This window comes from Callorhinus ursinus, unplaced genomic scaffold (assembly GCF_003265705.2).
Source record: "Callorhinus ursinus isolate GAN/ISIS: 27379988/994484 unplaced genomic scaffold, GSC_fseal_2.0 scaffold15, whole genome shotgun sequence".
Classification (NCBI taxonomy): Eukaryota; Metazoa; Chordata; class Mammalia; order Carnivora; family Otariidae; genus Callorhinus; species Callorhinus ursinus.
In genome coordinates this window covers 21,556,660-21,577,744 of record NW_027397077.1, presented here as the reverse complement: position 1 = coordinate 21,577,744, position 21,085 = coordinate 21,556,660, and the positions used below count along the sequence as shown (strand labels likewise).

General features: G+C 44.7%; 1 protein-coding gene across 14 annotated transcripts in view; it reads left to right on the top strand.

Annotated features, from left to right (window-relative positions):
• The first annotated feature begins 11,623 nt into the window (after window positions 1-11,623).
• Window positions 11,624-21,085, top strand: part of MAGI1 (membrane associated guanylate kinase, WW and PDZ domain containing 1) — a 615,875-nt gene continuing 606,413 nt past the window's right edge. For all 14 annotated transcript variants that reach the window (XM_073901515.1, XM_073901510.1, XM_073901509.1 and 11 more), the window contains exon 1: window positions 11,624-12,524. In XM_073901515.1, coding sequence (XP_073757616.1) covers window positions 12,212-12,524 — 313 coding nt within the window. In that variant the 5' untranslated portion in view covers window positions 11,624-12,211. The remainder of the gene's footprint in view (window positions 12,525-21,085) is intronic.

Below are 21,085 nucleotides of genomic sequence, written 5' to 3'. Positions count from 1 at the left end.
TTTTTTTTAAGATTTTATTTATTTATTTGACAGAGAGAGAGACAGCGAGAGAGGGAACATAAGCAGGGGGAGTGGGAGAGGGAGAAGCAGACTCCCCGCTGAGCAGGGAGCCCGATGTGGGGCTCGATCCCAGGACCCTGGGACCATGACCTGAGCTGAAGGCAGACGCTTAACGACTGAGCCACCCAGGCGCCCCTGTACACTTATTTTCAATTCTTTTGGGTCATGTATACCTAGGAATGGAATTGTGGGGTCATATGGTAACTCTGTGTTTAACTTATTGGGGGAAAATTAAACTGTTTTGCACAGTGTCTACATCATTTATAGTCCCACCAGTAATGTATAAGTGTTCCAATTTCTACACATCTTCATTTGAAAATTTTCCATTAAAAAAAATTCTACCCATCCTAGTGGGTGTATAGTAGTATCTCATTGTGGTCTTGGTTTGCATTTCCCTGCTGACAAATTAAACATTTTTCATGTGCTTCAGTGTTTTATAAATAAATTGTTAATTTTATTTATCTATTTTTTAAAAAGATTCTGTTTACTTATTTGAGAGAGAGAGAGAGAGAGAACATGAGCAGGGTGAGGGGCAGGAGAAGAAGCAGACTCCCCGCTGAGCAGGGAGCCCGATACAGTGCTCCACCCCAGGATCCTGAGATCATGACCTGAGCCAAAGTCAGATGCTTAATCGACTGAGCTACCCAGGTGCCCCCAAACTGTTAATTTTAGAATCATTTTAGAGGGTGCCTGGGTGGCTCAGTTGGTTGAGCGACTGCCTTTGGCTCAGGTCATGATCCCAGGCTCCTGGGATTGAGTCCCGCATTGGGCTCCCTGCTCAGCGGGGAGTCTGCTTCTCCCTCTGACCCTACTCCCTCTCATGCTCTCTTTATCTCATTCTCTCTCTCAAATAAATAAATAAAATCTTAAAAAAAAAGAATCATTTTAGATTTACAGAAAACTTGCAAAGATTATACAACATTTTAATAACATAGTCTTCATATCAAATGTACTGAAAGACATCTCTATACCTCCTCTACTTCTTTCACCTTGGGTTTTGAATTTTTTGATAGAGAAATGTGTTATTATAAAACATTATAGTTATTTTTTTATTTTTTTAAATTTTATTTATTTATTTCAGAGAGAGAGAGAATGAGAGATAGAAAGCACGAGAGGGAAGAGGGTCAGAGGGAGAAGCAGACTCCCCGCCAAGCAGGGAGCCCGATGTGGGACTCGATCCCGGGACTCCAGGATCATGACCTGAGCCGAAGGCAGTCGCTTAACCAACTGAGCCACCCAGGCACCCAACATTATAGTTATTTTTTTAAAGATTTTATTTATTTATTTGACAGAGAGAGAGAGAGTGTGCACAAGCAGGGGGAGGGGCAGACAACAGGAGAGGGAGAAGCAAGCTCCCCACTAAGCAGAGAGCCCAACATGGAACTTGATGCCAGGACCCTGGGATCATGACCTGAGCCAAAGGCAGACGCTTAACCGACTGAGCCAGCCAGGTGCCCCCATTAGAGTTATTAATGAAGTCTCTGATGTATTGTTTATTTTGCCTAAAAAACTATGGGGTAGCTAGTATTACAGTGGCATTAGAAATTAATAAATGTGGGTGCCTGGCTGGCTCAGTTGGAGGAGCATGTGACTCTTGATTTCAGGGTTGTGAGCTCCAGCCCCATGTTGGGTGTAGCGATTACTTAAATAAATAAATAAACTTTTTAAAAAATAAATTAATAAATGGAGGCACATGGCATAATGATTAAAAATATGATGTTCGGGGCGCCTGGGTGGCTCAGCCGTTAAGCGTCTGCCTTCGGCTCAGGTCATGGTCCCTGGGTCCCGAGATCAAGCCCTGAGTCGGGCTCCCTGCTCCATGGGAAGCCTGCTTCTCCCTCTCTCACTCCCCCTGCTTGTGTTCCCTCTCTCGCTGTCTCTCTGTGTCAAATAAATAAATAAAACCTTTAAAAAAATAAAAATAAAAATATGATGTTAGTCACACCAGGTCTGAATACTGGTTGTGTCATCTTAGGCAAAGTACTTAACCTCTCTGAACTTCAGTCTCTTCTTCTGCAAAATAGGGATAACATCTGCCTCCTAGTGTCATTGTGAGGGTCAAATGAGAAAAGGTATTGAAAGCATTTACATGCACTTTTTGGCATTTGATAAATGAGACATTTACTTTGCTTGCTTGCTTTAAAAAAAATATTTATTTATTTTATTTTGAGAGAGAGAGTGTGTGCAAGCAGGGGGAGGGGCACAGGGAGAGAGAGAGAATTTTCAAGCAGACACCCCACTGAGTGCAGAGCCTGATGTGGGGCTCGACTTGTGGCTCGACTTGGGGGCTCGATCCCAGGACCCTGAGATCATGACCTGAGCGGAAGTCAGATGCTTAACCAACTGAGCCACCCAGGCACCCTGTTTGCTTGCTTTTTAAAGCACTGAGCAATCACCTAATTTATCTGTGTTCCCATAGTTGGTCAAAATCATAAGAGGCCATCATTCTATCCCTGCAACCTTCATCCATTTGTGTATGTATTCATTCACTCTTCAAATATGCACTGGGCCCATGTCAAGTTGTGGGCTGCAAACCCCAAGAGCCCTAAAAATCACAGATCTGGAAGCGGAGAAGCCTAAGATCAAATCCCAACTGAAACTTCCTAGTTGTGTGATCCTGTGCAAATTACCTAGCCTGGTTAAGCCTCTGTTTCTTCATCTGTAAAATGGGAATGATAATGCTCCCTGCCTCATAGAGTAGAGCGGATTAAATAAATGCATCATCCAGAGCATTTACCAAAATACCCAGCACACTCAAAAACTGTTAACCAATTTCTATTTTGTTAACCATTTCTATTATGGTCATGATTTTGATTAACACAAAGACAAATTAGTGTAAAGATTTAATGAGATAATAAATGCAAAGATTTAGAGGAGTTGAAGACATTCTGTAAATATGCCTCAACATAAATATTATTCTTTTGATTTGTTTTTCAGTCATTTAAACATGTAAGACCATCCTTAGCTCATTGGTGATACAGAGAAAGGTTAAGGAGTAGATCTGGCTATGGGCCAGATTCCCTTTACACAGTGCAAGGAGAAATATGGTTTCATGAAACTTTAGTTTCAATCATATGTACATATGTGTATGTGTGCTGGGTAGTGAAACAGAATGCATTTCTTATTCTGAACAGCCTTCAAAAAAGTTTGAAAACACTCTCCTAGAGAAGAGTTTCAGCTATCTGTCGAACAGCATCAGGAAATGCCAGGTTGCCTTAGCAAGAGGATCGTATAGCTTTAATAGTTTTGGGCTTTAGTAGTGTCAATTAAAAAAGTAAAGTCACACTGAGATGATATGTTAAAATAAAATTAATAACTGAAGGGGAAGTTGGGTCTACTGTGAAACAGGGTAATGGAGGATTTAGGTGAAAAAAAAAAAGAAAACAAAAAAAGATTTGCTATCTGTCCAGTTTCTGCTCTGAGTGTTCCCAGAACTCTCAGGATTCTAGAGGAAAGGTCACAAGATCAAGGTCAAACATCTGAAAAATGCAGATGCTGTGAGTTTGGAAGGGGAAACATTCCCAGGCATATGCCAACTTGTGTTTTTGCTAAAGCAGAGGGCTAACTTAATAATTAAAACTGCAGTGTCTTCCAACACTTAGCTTAATTCAGCAGTTCCCTGCAGCATGTAAAATCCTTGGGGTACCCAAACTCGGGAACGCTAAATTTCTCAGCCAGTTAGTGCCAGGAATGTTCTGGATACAAGGACTCCAAATTTGGGCACTGACTCCCTGGGGAGGGGGCTGTTGCTCATAACCACTCTGAGTTTGGCTAAGGCTCCCCTCACCTGGGCAAAAGTCCATAAAAATGAGTTTAAAATTCTAGGAACGTGCTAAATTTGGAAAGTGAATAATACATTTTTTGGGTCCTCATTCATCTGGCTACAAGATTTTCTGGGGAACGATTTTCCAAAGATGGCACAGTTCAAGGAGCAAGGTTGCTCAGATTCCAGATTGCTTCATTATCCTGAGTCATCTTCTCAAACCTCACCTAGAGTTTGCTGGATCAGCTTTGTGGCAAGACAGAGTTGTGCTTTACGGAACTATATATTCGCATTGTGGGTGACTGAAACCATCTGAGATACCCATGAATGGCTCCATAAAACACATATTCAAGTACCATAATGTGATCATAAAACTGGACTTTGTCTTTCAGCTCTTAAAATACCATTAAAATAAATTAGAAGAGGAAGAGGCAAGAAGTTCTCCTAACAATGGCACCTTTAATTTCATGTTTACAAATGACAATCCTCCTTTATAAAATGTCCTTCAGGGGTCGCCTGGGTGGCTCAGGTGGTTAAGCCTCTAACACTTGGTTTTTGCTCAGGTCATGATCTTGGGGTTGTGGGATCAAGCCCCCTATCAGGCTCTGTGCTGAGTGTAGAGCCTGTTTAGGAATCTCTCTCTCCCTCTCCCTCTGCCCCTTCCATTGCTCCTTCTCTTAAAAAAAAAAAAAAAAAAAAAAAGATGTTCTTCAGGATCACCCTGGGCCCCCTGTCACTGAACTTACCAAACAGTTTTGAATTGGTGTTTTTTTTCTTTTTCTTTTGAATTTCTTTTCTTTTCTTTTTTTTTAAGTAAATTCTATTCCCAACATGAGGCTCGAATTCACAACCCCTAAGATCTACAGGTGTAGGTTCTACTTCCTGAGTCAGCCAGGCGCCCCTGGTCTGTTTTCTTGTTCCAGTATCCAGTTAGGAGGCAAGTGTCCTCCAGGAAAAAAAAGTATGTCACTTAGTTCCGTACCATCAGTGCCTAAAAGGATTGACAAAATAAGTCTTTAATCAACATTTGTTGAACGAAGGAGTGAATGGAAACAATCTGCCAACTGTCATGGCCATCTTGGAATATTTAATTCTTTTTTAGTTTTGCCCCAGAAAAACTCACTTCAGAACATTTGAAATTGATGTTAGGTAGTTTAACAGTGTATCTGTATTAAACAAGTCTCACACCTGACTGGCTTCCTTTGTAAAGGGTTCAATCCTGCACTGTTCCCAAACCTGGGCCAACCATTACAGCTTTGGTTGGAATCAAATTCCTACAACTGTCTGAATTCTTGGAACTCTGAGGTCACTGTAGAAAAGGGGATCATGATAACAGCCTACAGAGGAACCCACCTTGATGAGGTTTCTTTAGTCCCAAGTTCACACACACCCTGGCCAAGCTTGATCAGGCAGCTAATGATGTTTGTGATTCACTTGTGTTTATTGTCAGAGCCACTGAAACATAGGCAGACTGTACTTGAACTCTGAACAGTTGAAACTGAAAGCTTTAAGAGAGATTGAAATTTCCCTGATTGCTTTTTCCATCTGTGAGTGCAAATCTCTTTTCTTCTGGGATTGCTAAGCTTGCATAGTCAAAGTTGCTTCCTGGCTGTCAGGAGAAGGCCAATCAGTATGTGGTAGGAGGGGATGAGGGCAACAGAGGAAAGCAGAGCCAAGAGACTCAGGCAGGGAAAGCCAAGAGCATGGCTTCAAGCCTCTTCATCGAGCAGTGCTGAAAAATAGTTTCATCTCTGGTCTTGCAAGTTCCATGGGCTAATTCACTTACATTTTTGCTTAAGCTAGTTCAACTGGGTTTCTGTCACTGGCAACCAAATCATCCTGATACAAATGATTACTTTAGGCCCACTCAGAATATTAAATGATCATTAACAGGGCATTGGTTAAATACATTTTGGAACAGTGAAAGAATAAAATGTTATTGAAAAACAAACAAAAAATATTGAACTACTGGAAGTGATAAATACAGGTTTATGTTTACAAACAGGAAATGGATAGTATATCAGTGAGTGAAAAAACATAAAAAGGACGACTTTATTCCATAAATTAACTATAAATCCCAAGTGGAAAGAGAGAGAACTTAAGAGAGTAGACATTGTGTGTGTGTGCATGTATGTGTGTTTGTATTGGTCAAAGTCCAGGAGAAGATACACTCATATGTAAAAAGTTACCTCTTGGGAATATAAATTCAAATGACTAAACTTAATGCTGCCTTTTTATTATCTGTTTTTTAAATTGTTATGCAAAAATGAATATTACTTGGGTGTTTTTAAAAATATGGACATCCCATGGGGCAGGCGCTTGGGTGGCTCAGTTGGTTGAGCATCTCACTCTTGGTTTCACCCCAGGTCATGATATCATGGATCATGAGAGCAAGCCCTGTGTTGGGCTCTGTGCTCAGCGGAGAGTCTGCTTGAAGATTCTCTCCTTCTGCCCCTCTCCCCTGTCTCACGCTCATGTATGTGCATACTTGCTCTCTCTAAATAAATAAATAGGGGCACCTGGGTGGCTCAGTCGTTTGAGCGTCTGCCTTCGGCCCAGGTCATGATCCCAGGGTCCTGGGATTGAGTCCTGCATCAGGCTCCCTGCTCGGTGGGGAGTCTGCTTCTCCCTCTCCCTCTGCCCTCCCACCCCCCCCATCATGTCTCACTCTCTCAAATAAATAAATAAATAAATAAATAAATACTTAAAAAATAATAAATGAATGAATCTTTTAAAAAAGTGATGTCAAAAGACAGAAACATTCATTTACAAAAAATATGGGCATCCCACCCTCGGTTTCAAAGTATATTTTCCTCTACTCTCATTCAGTTCTGTTTTAGCGCAGTAAACTATTAAATATCTAAAATAAAGAAAAAATATAGAGCACGAACAACTTCAACAATAAAATCCTGTATTATTTAAGCATCTACCATACTCCGATGACTATATTTTCAGAGTTGGTGGGAAATAGAAAGGAGATACACATGTCTGTTATCAAAGAATGCAAATAGCTTGTTCCCAAGGAAATGAACACTATCAACAGGTGTATTTTGGGGGGAATTATGCAGGATGCTACTTTGTGTTTTATATAGTGAAACATTTGTGAAATTTTAGGGGAGATTCCCATGATAAATTCTTGGGTTTCTCTTGGCTCCTCCAACCCAACATCAAATTTCAAATCTTGTAGTTATTAGTATTTATTTTTCACATAGAAGCAAACTACAACAGTAGCCAGGATTAGACCCTTTTCCTGAAGTTACTCTTCACGGGTATTAAAAGAATAGTTCATGTGTGATGTCTTGAAAGATCCTAAGAATTACCATTTTATTTATTCTTGCCTATCTGAAAGTACTGAAGGGAGGAGTACTACAGTCAGAGAAAAACACCCATCTGCTGCCCCTCTGCAGAAAAGAATAAGTTATCAAGTAAATCATAAAAGTGCCTCCCACAGATGACTAGGAAAATGGCTCCCATCGCCATTTCCCTTCCTTCTCAACTAATGGCTTCAACCTTCTCTGTTGGTCTTCTGCTCTAAATCACCAGTATGGAGTCAGTTACCTTATTGAATACAGAGTGTTTATCTTGATATCTATAATTTATGCCTCTTGATGGCATTCTTCAGAAATTAAAAGATAACCAATTTATATGTCCTCCTCTGCCCCAGAGCTGACCAGCTCATTTCCCATCCTCCCGCTATTAGGAAAATGAAGTAGAATGCCACCTTAGACTGCCATGGTAAATTTCTTTAATCACAACCGGAAAAATTTGGAAAGATACGTATTTGGGAGAGAGAAGAGAGACGTACATATTGTATTTGTGGGTTTTTTTTCTTCCCTTTAGTGGAAAAGTTATATGAAAATAAGACCTTAATTTGTGGGGCACCTGGATGGCTCAGTTGGTTAAGTGCCTGCCTTTGGCTCAGGTCATGATCCCAGGGTCCTGGGGTCAAGCCCCGCAGTCGGCCCCCTGCTCAGCGGGGAGCCTGTTTCTCCCTCTCCCTCGTGCCCCCGCCGCCCTGCTTGTGCTCTCACTCTCAAATAAATAAAATCTTTAAAAAAAAATACCTTAATTTGTGTAGAGTTTATTGTATTACAGTTTAGTTCTCACCTGAATCTACTGTGTTTCTTAAGATTTCATTGTTGAAATGCTTGTGCAATAACAATATAAGGATGTTTGGCACATCACCTGTACCACAGCCCACAGTTCTCCAAACAATTTAGAAATATTTGCAAATTAATCCCCTTTACATCGCAGTACATTATTCATTTTGAGTCTGTGGGTGGGGAACAGGAGATTGGATTCCAGAGTGGGACAGCATATTCCATCAGATTATAGGGAAGAGATAGGAGGGTGACTTAATTAGGGTGCACCAACTATGTGGCAGATTCAGGAGCCAAAAAGATGCTGTTCCTCAAATATGCTAAATGGCAGATGGCCATATCATACACTTTCACAGTGCAGTGGTTCTGAGTATGGACTTTGGATTATGCCTCTGGATTGGTACCCTAGCTTTGTCACTTCCATGCTTGGGAGCAAGTTTCTTTACTTGTTTCATGTTCCTCAATTGTAAAATCAAGTTCATTCATGTAAAATCCAAGTCCTACCTACCTCACACAGTTGTGATGATTAAATCACAGAACGATCCTGGCGCATATGGTAAGTCTCAAAGTTAGATATTTTGCGGTATTATTTTCTCCATTGAAATATATTGCCAAAGTCATAGCAGAAGTGAAAGAAGCCAAAACACTTGGATCCCATTTTACCTCTGTTCAAGAAAAATCTACTTTCAAGAAAGCAATCTATAAATACCTTAATTCTAGTCACCAAATCTAAATGGATTTTGTCAAAGGCCACATACTTATAGTTTAATATTACACTTTTTTTAAAGTAATCTCTACACCCAACATGGGGCTCGAACACACAATCCTGAGATCAAGAGTCATATGCTCTATACTGACTAAGCCAGCGAGGAGCCCCAGTTTAATGTCATACTTGATCTGTGCATTTACATACTCATTCAACAAGTGTGTATGGGGCATCTTCCAAGCAAGGCATGGGTTTAGGCGCTAAGAACTCAAAGTTTGGATAGGATACATATGATTTCTTCCCTGCTTCTAGACTGGGCCACAGGAACTGGACTGCGTGTAACAGCAGACACAAAAAGGGTGGGAGGAGGAGAAGAAAGTTTGGGAACATCATAAACTTAGTACCTGGAAATGGGTGGTTTTAGCTGCTTTGGAGGTCCGAGTTATTTTATGTTCCTGGGTTTATAATGTGTCTCTCTATACCTCTCTCCATTCTGCCCTCTGTACCTTCATGTATCCCTTCTTTTCTGGGGGTTATTCCACATCTGAAATCTGAAGGATGCTAAATTCCTGGTCCTTTCCCCTTCTTAGCGGCAGGGACACTTGGCACCGTGGGGAAGGAAGATGGTAACTGCTGTCGTGGGAGGACCTGTGAAGCACTTGGCCTCATCCTTTAGACTGCTCCAGGCGGGAGGTAGAGAGCCACTGATTCCAGGTAGGTGGGGGACTCTTGGCAGGCAATCAGACTACTAAAATATGGAGCGGGGAGGAGGGGAAAAACACACAAGATCAAGCTTACTAGTGATTTGTAGGGGCATTTGTGACTCCATTTTAAGATGGTATGCCAAAATGTGCATTTTTATGGGGATATTCATTCAACGAATACTTGAGCATTGACTAGGTACAAAACATGGTTCTAGGAACTGAGGACATGTCTGTAAACCAAACTGCCAAAGTTCCCAGCCCTCCTGGAGCTTACACTCTAGAGGATGATGTGGACCATAGATTTATTCTCCAAAAGGTTCTGTGTTTTAAAAATGCTCAGGAATCAAGATGCTAGACCTGTGGTCCTCAGCGTTGTGTACCAGCACCGCTGCAGGGGGGATCTGAAAAGTCCAGAGGAGAGCACCCATTCCTGAGATTCTGATTGGTTGGATCTGTGATAGGGCTTGGGAATAAAGTTTTAAAGCTCCCACTCATTCTGATTCGGTTAAGTTTGAGACAAACTGAATGCTTCTTTGAAAAGAGAGTGGAGATGAAATTTCCCTCACTAAGAGCCAGGAAGAAGTGGCCACTTCCTTCTTGCACAAATACTAGGCAATGGGATTTTCAGTTCTGAATATCCCAGGAGAGAAGCATCAACAGTCTTCCCTTATTTTCATTAGCTTAGAATAGCACCCTACAAACAGTCCTTCCAAAACATTTAAGTGTGTGCCTATATATTTTAAGGTTTAGAAAAATGAGGAGGAATGATCATCATCATCTAACTTGAGACCCCCAAATGATTTCCTAATTGTTTTTCCAAATACTACTACTACTACTACTACTACTACTACTACTACTACTACTGCCACTAATATAAGTTTTTATTATATGCCACTTTACACGTATTCACTTTACAAGTGTTCTCCTATGTAATACTCCCAAGAACCTTGTAAGGTATTGTTATACTTACTTAGCAGGGGAGAGAGGAAGGCTCTGATGGGTCAAGGAGCTTGCTCAAGGTCACACAGAGATAGGACCAGCTGGAACCTACAGCATAGCCGGGCTCTCAACCCCGACCACAGCGGCATCCCATCCTTTCCGAGTCTCTCCCCCTCCCTCCCTTGTTTAGCACTTGGAATCTCTTCTGTGACCACTGATGAACATACATGTTATAAATCACTGAGGAAAAGAGATTGCTCAGGAGACTCTCGATTTGGGTGCTATTTGGGGAGGGCAGCCTTCCCGGTCCAGACTATTCTTTCTGTCCGCAGCCCCCAAGCTCATTCCGAAACCTAGCAGGGATAGACACTCGCTCGGCTCGCACCCCAGGGCGGCACCGATCCCCGGGCTGTGAATTCCGGGAGGTGGCTGCCTAGCCCCCGCCCCCGCGGGCGCCTGGGCGCGGGTGCAGATCGCAGACCAGTGGGTGATCCTAATCTCCTGGTCCGGGGGCGGGTCCGAAGATTCTCGGCTCCAGTCAGGAACTTGAGCCTGGGATATATGACTGGCTCCAAAAATCTTTGCTGGAAAGAGTTAAAAAGCTAGGTCCCTTTTAGGTTGAAGACTTGAACCCCCTCTAGCCATTTGGCTTCTTTCCCTGACTATAGTTTTCCCTGTGTCCTAAAAAGTTGGCTCCAAAGTTTAAGGGTATCCCAAAGTTCGCAGGGATCCCAGGTAGAGGGCCAGAGGACCCAGGGTCACAGAAGACACTGGCAGTCCCAGCTCCAGGACCCGAACCGGTGGGCGCAGGCAGGCAAGGAGCAGGGGCGCGCCTCCAGGTCCGGTCCGGCTCCGGAGTACTAGAGGGAAGTACCGCGGGGGGTGGGGCGGGGGTGGACAAGCCCGGCAGGGTGACCGACAGCGTGGCCAGCCACTGGCCGAGGGCGGTGAGGAGGCTTAGGCCGGCGTGAGTGCGTGCGTGTGTGCGTGAGTGTGAGCGCGAGGGTGAGTGTGTGAGCCTCCCCAACCCCCACCTGTTTGAAATGGTTTTAAAATGCCAAAACCAGATTGACCATATTTCAAAAGTTGCAAACAGTCGGAGTAAAACACGTGCACATGCCCCTACCCCCAAATGATTAGCTGACTCCAGGGCAAGGAGAGAAAAGGAGGAATGAGAGGGGTGCGTGGAGGGGGCTAAATTGCTTTCTGGAGGATCGGTTTTAGGACCCAACGGGAAGCACACTGGAATCTCTCCCTCCGGGAAGGAGAGGTGGGGCGGGCCGGCCGGCAGGCGGCCGCGGAGCGCATGCGCGCGCGTCTCCTCGCCGGCCGCTGCGCTCGGCGGCGCGGAATAGAATGAACTGTAACAAAACAAGCCGAGCCTTTGTATCTGCTTAAAGGGGCCGCAGGCACTTCCCTCTGGTCCCCCCCACCAACCCCAGCTCGGCAACCGCGTCTCCAGGGCTCCCAGCAACTGGCTGGAAGGGCTTCCCTCACCCTCAGGAACAGCCCGCCAGCGAGGAAAGGCGAGCCAGGCGGGAGGCAAAAAGGAGACACCGCATTTCTAAGAGGCAAGAAAGGAAGGAAGGGAGGGGAAAAAAAAAATAACCCAAGCGGCGCAGAGTGGACTCTGGTCCGGGAGAGAACGATCCGGCGCCGGAACGTGGACCGAGAAGCACCGGAATGCAAACAAAGCTCACGGGCGCCTGTGCAGGGCTCGCGGGGAAGCTCAGAAAGTTTGTTTTATGATGGCTTGAGTGCGCGAGTGTGTGCAGGGGAGCGAGGCTGCCAAGTTTCTCTCTCCCGTTGCGTTATTTTGGGGGAGATGTCTCTCCCATGAGCCAGCGGGGGCTTGGGGGCTTGTGCTGTGGGGGGCACCTGTCTCTCATTGTATTATTATTTTTTTGTGTTAGGGTGGGGAGGAGGGGTGTAACCCATCATGTCGAGAGTGATCCAGAAGAAGAACCACTGGACTAGCAAGGTTCACGAATGCACCGTGAAGCGGGGACCCCAGGGTGAGCTGGGGGTGACGGTGCTGGGGGGCGCGGAGAATGGGGAGTTTCCGTATGTCGGAGCGGTGGCCGCGGCTGAAGCGGCGGGGCTTCCCGGCGGCGGCGAGGGCCCTCGGCTGGGCGAAGGGGAGCTGCTTCTGGAGGTGCAGGGGATCCGGGTGTCCGGCTTGCCCCGCTATGACGTGCTGGGAGTCATCGACAGCTGCAAGGAGGCCGTCACCTTCAAAGCCGTCAGACAAGGTAAGACGGGACGCGCCTCCGGGAGGCGCCCGCAAAACGGGGAGAGGCCTGCGGAGTGCCCCCCGCCGCATCTCGGTTTCCCGCGTTCCTCCTCCGAGCGCAGCTTAGAGGGGAAGTCGGGGCCGTGCGCCCTGTCGTGGTGAAATAAGCAAAGTTGTTGAAAGATGGTGGGTTGTTTGCCCACCTGCGTTGGAAAGAAGGGGTTGGATTTGCGCCGGGACGCTGGGAGACTTTTCCCAGGCCTGGTTTGCCAACCTGTTATCTCAGCCACCAAGTGCAGCGCAGCTTCGCCTGTGCCGGGAGGAGAGTTGGGAAACTGAGGCAGGGGCAAAGTGGACGGTCTCCGGACGCCTCTGGGGAGTGATGCAGCAGGCGCAGGCGCTGCATTCTGTTGCCACTTATCGGTTCACAGGCCCGGAGAATGGGTATGAACGAGAAGGGTCTGTGGTTACTGACCTCCTCCATCACGAAATCGGCTTCACCCGATATCCCTCCAGGTGGGTTGGGGTACGACCGCCCTGCGGTTCCTGTGCCCGCCGCCTGAAGATCCTGCATTCACCCCGGAGCTGGATGACGCATGTGTCTCGGTCGTGTGGCCCAGCCCCAGGCGTGGGGGGAGGGAAAGAAGGAGTATTTCTGTCCGCGCGAATCAAGCCCAAATTTTTGCTGCCTCCACCACCATCACCATCGTAATCGTTGATAATGATAATGGTAGCTACTCTCTTCGCTGTTAGCTTACTACGTGCCAGGATCTGTGTTGAATGCTTTCCTTGGCTGTTTTATTCTGATTCACAATTCTGAGAGCGAGTTGTTTTTATAAACCCCAGGTTACAGGTAAGGAAACCGGGATTGACATTGGATAAGTTTCTTGCCCAAGGTCACACAGGTATCAGAAGTGAGGATTTGAGTCCTTAATGCAAGCGGAGGAGGAAGAGGTAGGGGATGACCCTCCTGGACTGGAGGGCTTGATTTCTGGGGAGGGAGTGAAGGCAGATTCCTCTCTTAGAAGCCTATAGAGAAGTACCCACGTCTTTGATGACTGCTGGTGGTGGGGAGTCCCTTGCATCTCAGTTTGGTTCAGGCAAAAGGCTGTCCCTATTATCAGTCCAACAGAGAAGGACTTGATTCCCTTAAAGGATCACTTGCACCACCAAGTACTGTGACACAGGTTCCCCTCCATGAAAGCACCAGAGGAGGTGGCAAAGTTGAGTGTGGTGAAAAGTTCCCATATGTGCCTGAGGGCCTGGAAGGGCAAGTAGCAGCTGGAGGAATGTGTTAAAGGAAAGGAGGGCTGGGCTGAGCAGATCCTTGGAAAAAGGCCTGTTCCGGATGAAACAGAGGAGGGGGCAGAAGGAATTATCAGGCCTTTTGGTAGTTTGGGGAGCAATAGACAGTTAACGAAAAGCTCCTGCCATTTATGTCCTCATCTTCCACTTGGACACCTCCTCCAGGAAGTCCTCCAGCATCTGAACAAACCCTTCTTCCTTTGGGCTCCCCTAAATGTGTACTTTGTAGTTTTTTACTTACTCTGAACTCTGAGTTAGGCCCCTCTTCTCATTTCCATACAAGAGACTGTGCCTCATTCATTGTGCATTTCCCCAGGCTTTGCTTGAGGTCTAGCACCTCCTTTCCCTGAGAGTGTGTCCTCATCTGTAACCTGGCTTTCATTTAGGTATTTACATAAGCTAATAAGTGGAAAGTGTGCAGAACAGGGCCTGGCACATAGCAAGTTCCCAAAGAAGATGAGCTATTATTATGTTTAATTGAATTTGACCAGTGATTTATTTCTAAGCCTAGCTCTTGGTGTTTGGAACCTGGATTATGAATTCAATGCCAGTACCTGGATTGTTTGGACTTAATAGAACTGTAGAGGAAACACCGTGTCAAAGCATTTGATGGGAGCAGCCACACGTCTCGGTGCAGGGGTGTTTTGGAGAAAGAGTTGGCGGAAGGACAGGCAGGGGTACCTATCCGTCTATTTTCTGTCTAGTGGGTCCTGTATGGGGGCTTGTTTTTAACATGCAATATGCTGCATGTGGCTGAACCTCTTCTGTCCACCAGTAATCAAAGATCCAAGAGGCATTGTGCCTCATCATGGAACTTAGGAAGGGTGGGTCAGATAATCAAGTGTGTTTGGAATCAGACCCCTCTGGATGGAGAGGAAACTGTAGTGTCTCCAAATGTTATTTCCCTTGACCCAGAACCATTCTGTGTGCTGCATAGGATTGTTCCTAGCAGGTGTGTGCGTGTGTGCGTGCGTGTGTGCGTGTGTAAATCTACTTGTTCTACTCAGGATAGCATAAAGATGTGGCTGGAATCACTGCAGTGTGAAAGCTACTATTTTATGGGATAATTACATGGGCACAGTTCTTCTTCCAACATCTTCATTACAGAAACATGACACTAGGAAGCATTTCACTAGTCTTCTGTCCCCTTCGTAGCAAGAATATGATTTAAATTATATGACAGGATTGCTCTTACTATGTCTTCATTACTATGTTGTAATCATATTAGATAGACTCATCCTTGGTATGTGGTAAAGGAAAATGTTACTTTTGTGTTGTCTGCACCCTGAGCTAGCCACTCCCAGAGACAGGGAACTCTGGGTGCCGTCTGTATGGAAATGTCATGGTCTTCTTGTGGGAGAAAATTCTGCTGTCTATTTCATGGCAGCTCCCTGGAAAGATGCACAGACTAAAATAGTCTGTAGCAAATGGTAATATATGAAGTAGGACTGGATTGTGAAGGAACCAAGCTAAGTGGATCCACCAGGTTGGACTTGGTTCATTTTTATTTTATTTTATTTTATTTATTTATTTTAAGATTTGTTTATTTGACAGAGAGAGAGAGAGAGGGAGAGCACAAGCAGGGGGAGCTACTGGCAGAGGGAGAGGGAGAAAGAGGCCCCCTGCTGAGCCAGAGCCCAACTGAGGGCTTGATCCCAGGATTCTGGGATCACTAGAACGTGGTTCATTTCAGATGCGAAGGCAGTCTTTTGTCACAAAGTGCCTAAAAAAATTTACAGATACATATATATGTTACATAAAATATGTTATTTTGAAAAAAAGTTATTTTGTATATTATTTATAAAATATAGCATATACTTTATACTTTGTAAGTATATATTTACTTGTGGTGAAATGCACAGGTCTTTAGTATATAGTTTGATGAGTTTTGACAAATGTATATGTTCATTTTATCTTTTTTTTTTTTTTTTAAAGATTTTTATTTATTTATTTGACAGAGAGAGGGACACGGTGAGAGCAGGAACACCAGCAGGGGGAGTGGGAGAGGGAGAAGCAGGCTTCCCGCGGAGCAGGGAGCCCGATGCGGGGCTCCATCCCAGGACCCTGGGGACCATGACCAGAGCGGAAGGCAGTCGCTTAACGACTGAGTCACCCAGGCGCCCCTATGTTCATTTTATCTTCACCCAAATCAGGATATAGAACATTTCCATTACTCTAGAAATTTCCCTCCTGTTCCTTTCCAGTCAGTTCTTCACACTTCCTCCAGAGGCAAAGGCTATCTGATTTCCTGTACCACGGATTAATTTTGTCTATTATTGAAGTTCATATAAATGAAATCATGCCATATGTAGTCTTTTGTGTCTGACTTTTTTCACTCAAAATATTTTGGAGATTTCATATTGTGTCATTGTTCTTTTTTTAAGTATTTATATATTTATTTATGTATTTTTAAGTAATCTCTTTACCCATCGTGAGGCTCAAACTTAACCCCACGATCAAGAGTCACGTGCTCTACCGGCTGAGCCAGCCAGGCACCCCTCATTGTTCTTTTTTATTGTTGAGTAGTATTCCATCGTCGGTATGTGTGTATATATGGGTATGTATATACACACACACCGGTTTTTAAAATAGTTTTGCTTGTCATTGGACTTTGGACTGTTTACCATTTTTCGCTCTTATGAATATAGGTGCCAAAAATATTCCAGTTGCTCTGCATCTTTGCCAGTCTTTAATCTTGTCTGTCATTTGAATTGTAGCCATCCTAGGATATGTGGAAAAAGAAAAAAAGGTAATTCAGTTAACTTTGCTGTAGGATATAAGCTAAGCACTTGCTTTAGAATGTGCCAGGTGCTTGGCGAAGCTAGTGCTTTATGGACATTTTGTTTTTTATTCCTCGCCCCTGGACGCAGATGTCAGACACTGAGGCCCTCGGAGTTTTGGGAGCCTTTCCAGGAGTCACACAAGTGGCACAAGTCGGGTCGGCGGTCAGCTGTGTTGGGTGCCGAAAGCCCCGGTTCCTCAGTCCTGGGTCAGCGCGTCTCAGAGTAGGGCCCCCACACCGGTGTCCATAGCATCCCCTGTGAACTGGTTAGGCGAATTCCTGGACCTGCCCCAGCCCTAGCGACTCCCAGCTCTGGAGGCGGAGCCAGTGGGGCAGTTTTTAAGAAGCCCTCAGGTGATTCGGAGGCTTGCACAGTTTTGAGAATCACTGCCCTAAGGCACAGCCTGACATTGAGAATATGACCCATGGCGCAGCCGACCTGGGCTCTGGAGCAAGCTTTGCCTGCTAGTGCTGTCCTCTCTGGCAAGTCACCCTCTCCGGGCCAACGTTTCTTCGTTCCTTCACTTCGTTCCTTCATGCCAGAACTAAAATGGGCGTGCCCTGGAGGTCCTTTGCACTCCTAAAATGCTGCACTGCCTTGAGTAACCCTGACTCCAAAAGCTTAAGATGGTGTGATTGTAGTTTCCCAAAGTGGTGATATCGTAGGTCATGCTTACGTATTTTCATAGGTGAAGTCTGTGGTTTTGCAAATTGCCTGGAAGCTGAAATTGCCTGCATTTTAGACAGAGCAGGGACAATAGATAAGGCACAGCTTAAAAACCACACCGCCACCACCAGAACATTTCCCTCACTGTAATGAGGGAATTATGACCACACACAATTGAATAGAGTTCTTTGTGCCTTTTTGTGTTTTGTTCTGATGTGTGTCTGTTTTGACCAGTTGAAATGTACTACAACAGCTCTGTAACATTCTCATTTTATTTTATTTTTTAAAAACTTTATTTATTTATTTGAGAGAGGAAGGGAGAGGGAGAGAAGCAGACTCCCTGCAGAGCAGGGAGCCCGATGCAGGGCTCCATCCCAGGACCCTGGGATCGAGCCCTGCATCTTTTTTTTTAACTTAAACTTTCAAAATCAATCTTTTTATTCTTCGTGCTAAAAGACCACTCTCTGCAGGGTATTTTTAGGTTACACTGTGGAACATTCCACAGCTTTTAGAAAAAATAATGCAAGGACAGGCAACCCAACTTGTCCATTGTTTCCAGTGGCCACGCTTTGCCAATGGCCATGTTATTTAAAAATAGATTAACTTGACCTTATGATGCAGTGACATACAGTCGGCTCACTGCATTTGTTGGCATTCATTACCCAGCTAGTTTAGGATGGCAGAATTGATGGTATCCACCAAGGGGAATTAAGTGGTTTATAAGAGAAAACATTCTGACATCTCCTTACCACAAGGGTTTACATGAAGGATGTTGCTTTATAAACGATGGTTATTTAATGCAAAACACCGGTCTCTGATGTTAGTGGTCCCTTCCTTGAGTTTGTATATATGTGTAACAGTATATACTGATTTGTATACACTGAGAATAAAGGCTGTCAAATTCATTAAGGGCTGACATTCACATCCTAAAAAAGTAGGTTACTGCATTCTTGCCTGTCTTTATGCAGCTTCTATGTGAGATCTATAACCTTGAAAAATCCCTCGTAAACACTAGAGCTTGGCTGTACTGCAGCCCTATGGATGCCTGCATCGATATAGTATTTCTTGTGAATTTGTTTTGGCGTTTCCACAGCTGAATCCCCACAGATGTCAAGGACATGCCTATCATACTCATGCCTGCTTTATAGTAAAGTGTCCAATGGAGAGTCCAGTGTGTTCTGGATGCTAACTTTTCTGAAGGCACGTCGCAAAATTAGAAGATGGAATTTGAGCAAGGTCTTTTATGATTAAATAATACTCGTCTCTTCTTACGGCTAAGTAATTAAAGAATGGAGTAATCCATTACTTATAATCATTTCTTTAGTCCCCAGACTGAAAACCAATGTCCTCACAGTGACTCACAAGGCCCCCTGTGATCTGGCCCATGACATGTCTTCGCTCTCCCCATCTGTAGCCTGCTAGTCCTCACCTTGACATCTGGAAGGCCTGCTCCCTCCTGAACTTCAAGTCTTTCCCAGTGTCACCTTCTCTGACTACGTTATTGGAAGCTGTAACCCCACTGCCATTTGTCATCCTCTGTAGCCTTCCTCTGCTTTATTTCACTCCATTTCAGGGCGATCACTTCAAAATAAATAAAATCCTTATTTTGTCTCTCCTAGAAGAGAAGCTCTGAGAGGGGAGGGACATTGTTGATGTGTTTGCTGCTGCATCCCCAGCACCAAGAGCAGTGCCTGGTGCATCTTCGTTGCTCAAGTATTTGTTGAACGTCCACTGTCAAACAGAACTAGAATAAATCTCCCCTGAGCTCGGTTGCCTCTGAAAATTCCCATATTTGAAAGTCGCTGGAAATGTGGGTAATTCACGATGGATCACATTAACCTTGATGAGTGTTTGTCTTTTGCAGTCTCTGAGTGTGGCTAAGTAGAGCTTAGCTGACTGATGGAGGAATATTCTTGAAGGCAGCATTGACAGCCAGTTTCAGTTGGTCTTCATGTGATGGGTTTCGAGCAGCACCTAGTATGTCAGGAGACTTCGCAAACTCTCTCACCCTCAAACGGACTGTGAGAGGTTCTTCCGGGTACTTCCAGCTGTGTGTATAGACTTTTTCTGTTACCACCTTCGTTGTCATGAGAAAGAATTACGTAAGAGAATTACATTCTCCCCGCTCAGGTGGCAACCCCATCATGATTGCCCTCAGAGGCATTTGTGTGCACCTTTAATGGGACATAGTTATGTTTTCCACAATAAGGCTAATCTTTCAGCCTGTCATGAGACAAAACTCAAAGCTCTCTTTATGGACAGCGGCATGATGGTGCAATTAAAAGGCGATTATGCCCTGGTGATAAGCCATGTTTCAAAATTATTGCTCTATACTGTGTTAACAGGATGGCGGTATTGCTTGTAAGATAACCCACCAGTATCAATTTATTGATGTATCATAGATGTGTAGGTTTTGGACTTAAGCTGGCCTGGATTAGAAGCCAGATTTTTAAATTTGCTGGCCAGGTGACTCAGGGCAAGACACTTCACCTCTATGAGCCATGGTTTCTCCATCTGAAAATGGGGGTAATGGTGATACCTACTTTCTAGAGTTGATAAGAATAAAAGGAGGAGGTTTAAGGAAACCACATGGTACAGGACCTGGCCCATAGTGAGTGCTCAATATATGTTTGCTTCTATTATTGTCTGAATGTTCCTCATTTGAAAGCACTCCAAAGAGAAGAAAGAATCTTCTGAGAGATAGAAATTGTGGTGTAGTTTCCTGGAGAGCTTTTTAAAGTCTAGAAAAAAGCTTCATTTTTCTGCATGATTCAGATGCCACTTTTTTGAATCAGCTGTGGTTGGATTAGTTCAGACAAGTAAGAAGGAAACTGTGGACCTCACCATGTGTCGGTGGAATTTTTCTCACCTTGTCCCCAGTGGTGACATACTGATTCTAATTATTGTCATTAGGTCCCAGGTCGCATCAAGGTATAGAGGATGGAGAAGTCCTCTCTCTCTTTCCTGGAGGTCACAGGCAGAATGATCCTGGAGAACCTGACACGGAGGTCCTCTGACGTTTCTGGCACTGTATTTGGGTTCCCACATCAGGAGTGTCAAGGGAAGCAGTGGGACCTGGGTTATGAGGGTTTGGAGTCAGACTGATTGGGTTCAAATTCAGGCTCTGCCACTTCTGGCTGAGCGACCATGACTGGGTTCAAATTCAGGCTCTGCCACTTCCGGCTGAGCGACCATGATTGGGTTCAAATTCAGGCTCTGCCACTTCCGGCTGAGCGACCATGGGTGCGTTTAACCTGCCAGAACTCCATTTTCCCAGTTGAAAATGAGAATAATACCTACCTCACTGGCTGCTTGTGAGGATTAGATGGGAAAATGTACCCAGAACACTTAATCCTCTGCTTGGCATATAGGCAGGACTTACCAAAATACCTACACCATAGCAGCTGTGATGATTTTCAGTTGAGAAATGGACACCCATCGGTGAGTTCCTCTAAAGCAGTGATTTAAAACGGAGGGTGTTTTTGCCCACTCAGGGGACATTTGGCAATGCCTGCAAGCGTATTTGGTTGTTACAACTCAGGACCCGGGAATATTGCTGGCATGGAGGGAGTGGAGAATGGGGAGGCTGCTGAACGTCCTACAGTGTACAATGCTGTCTCCCCCTCCCCAAGAGAGAATTATCCAGCCCTAAATGGCCAGGAGGCTGAGGTTGAGAAACCCTGCTCTAATGTATAACTTCGGGGCTGAGACTGGGAATCTGAATTAGGAGCAGTAAACCAATTGTAACTGTTATTTATGAATCTTCTGATAGGTTGCTGAGACCCAAGTTAGGGTTTTGCCAGGGTAGATGATGTCATTCTCATTT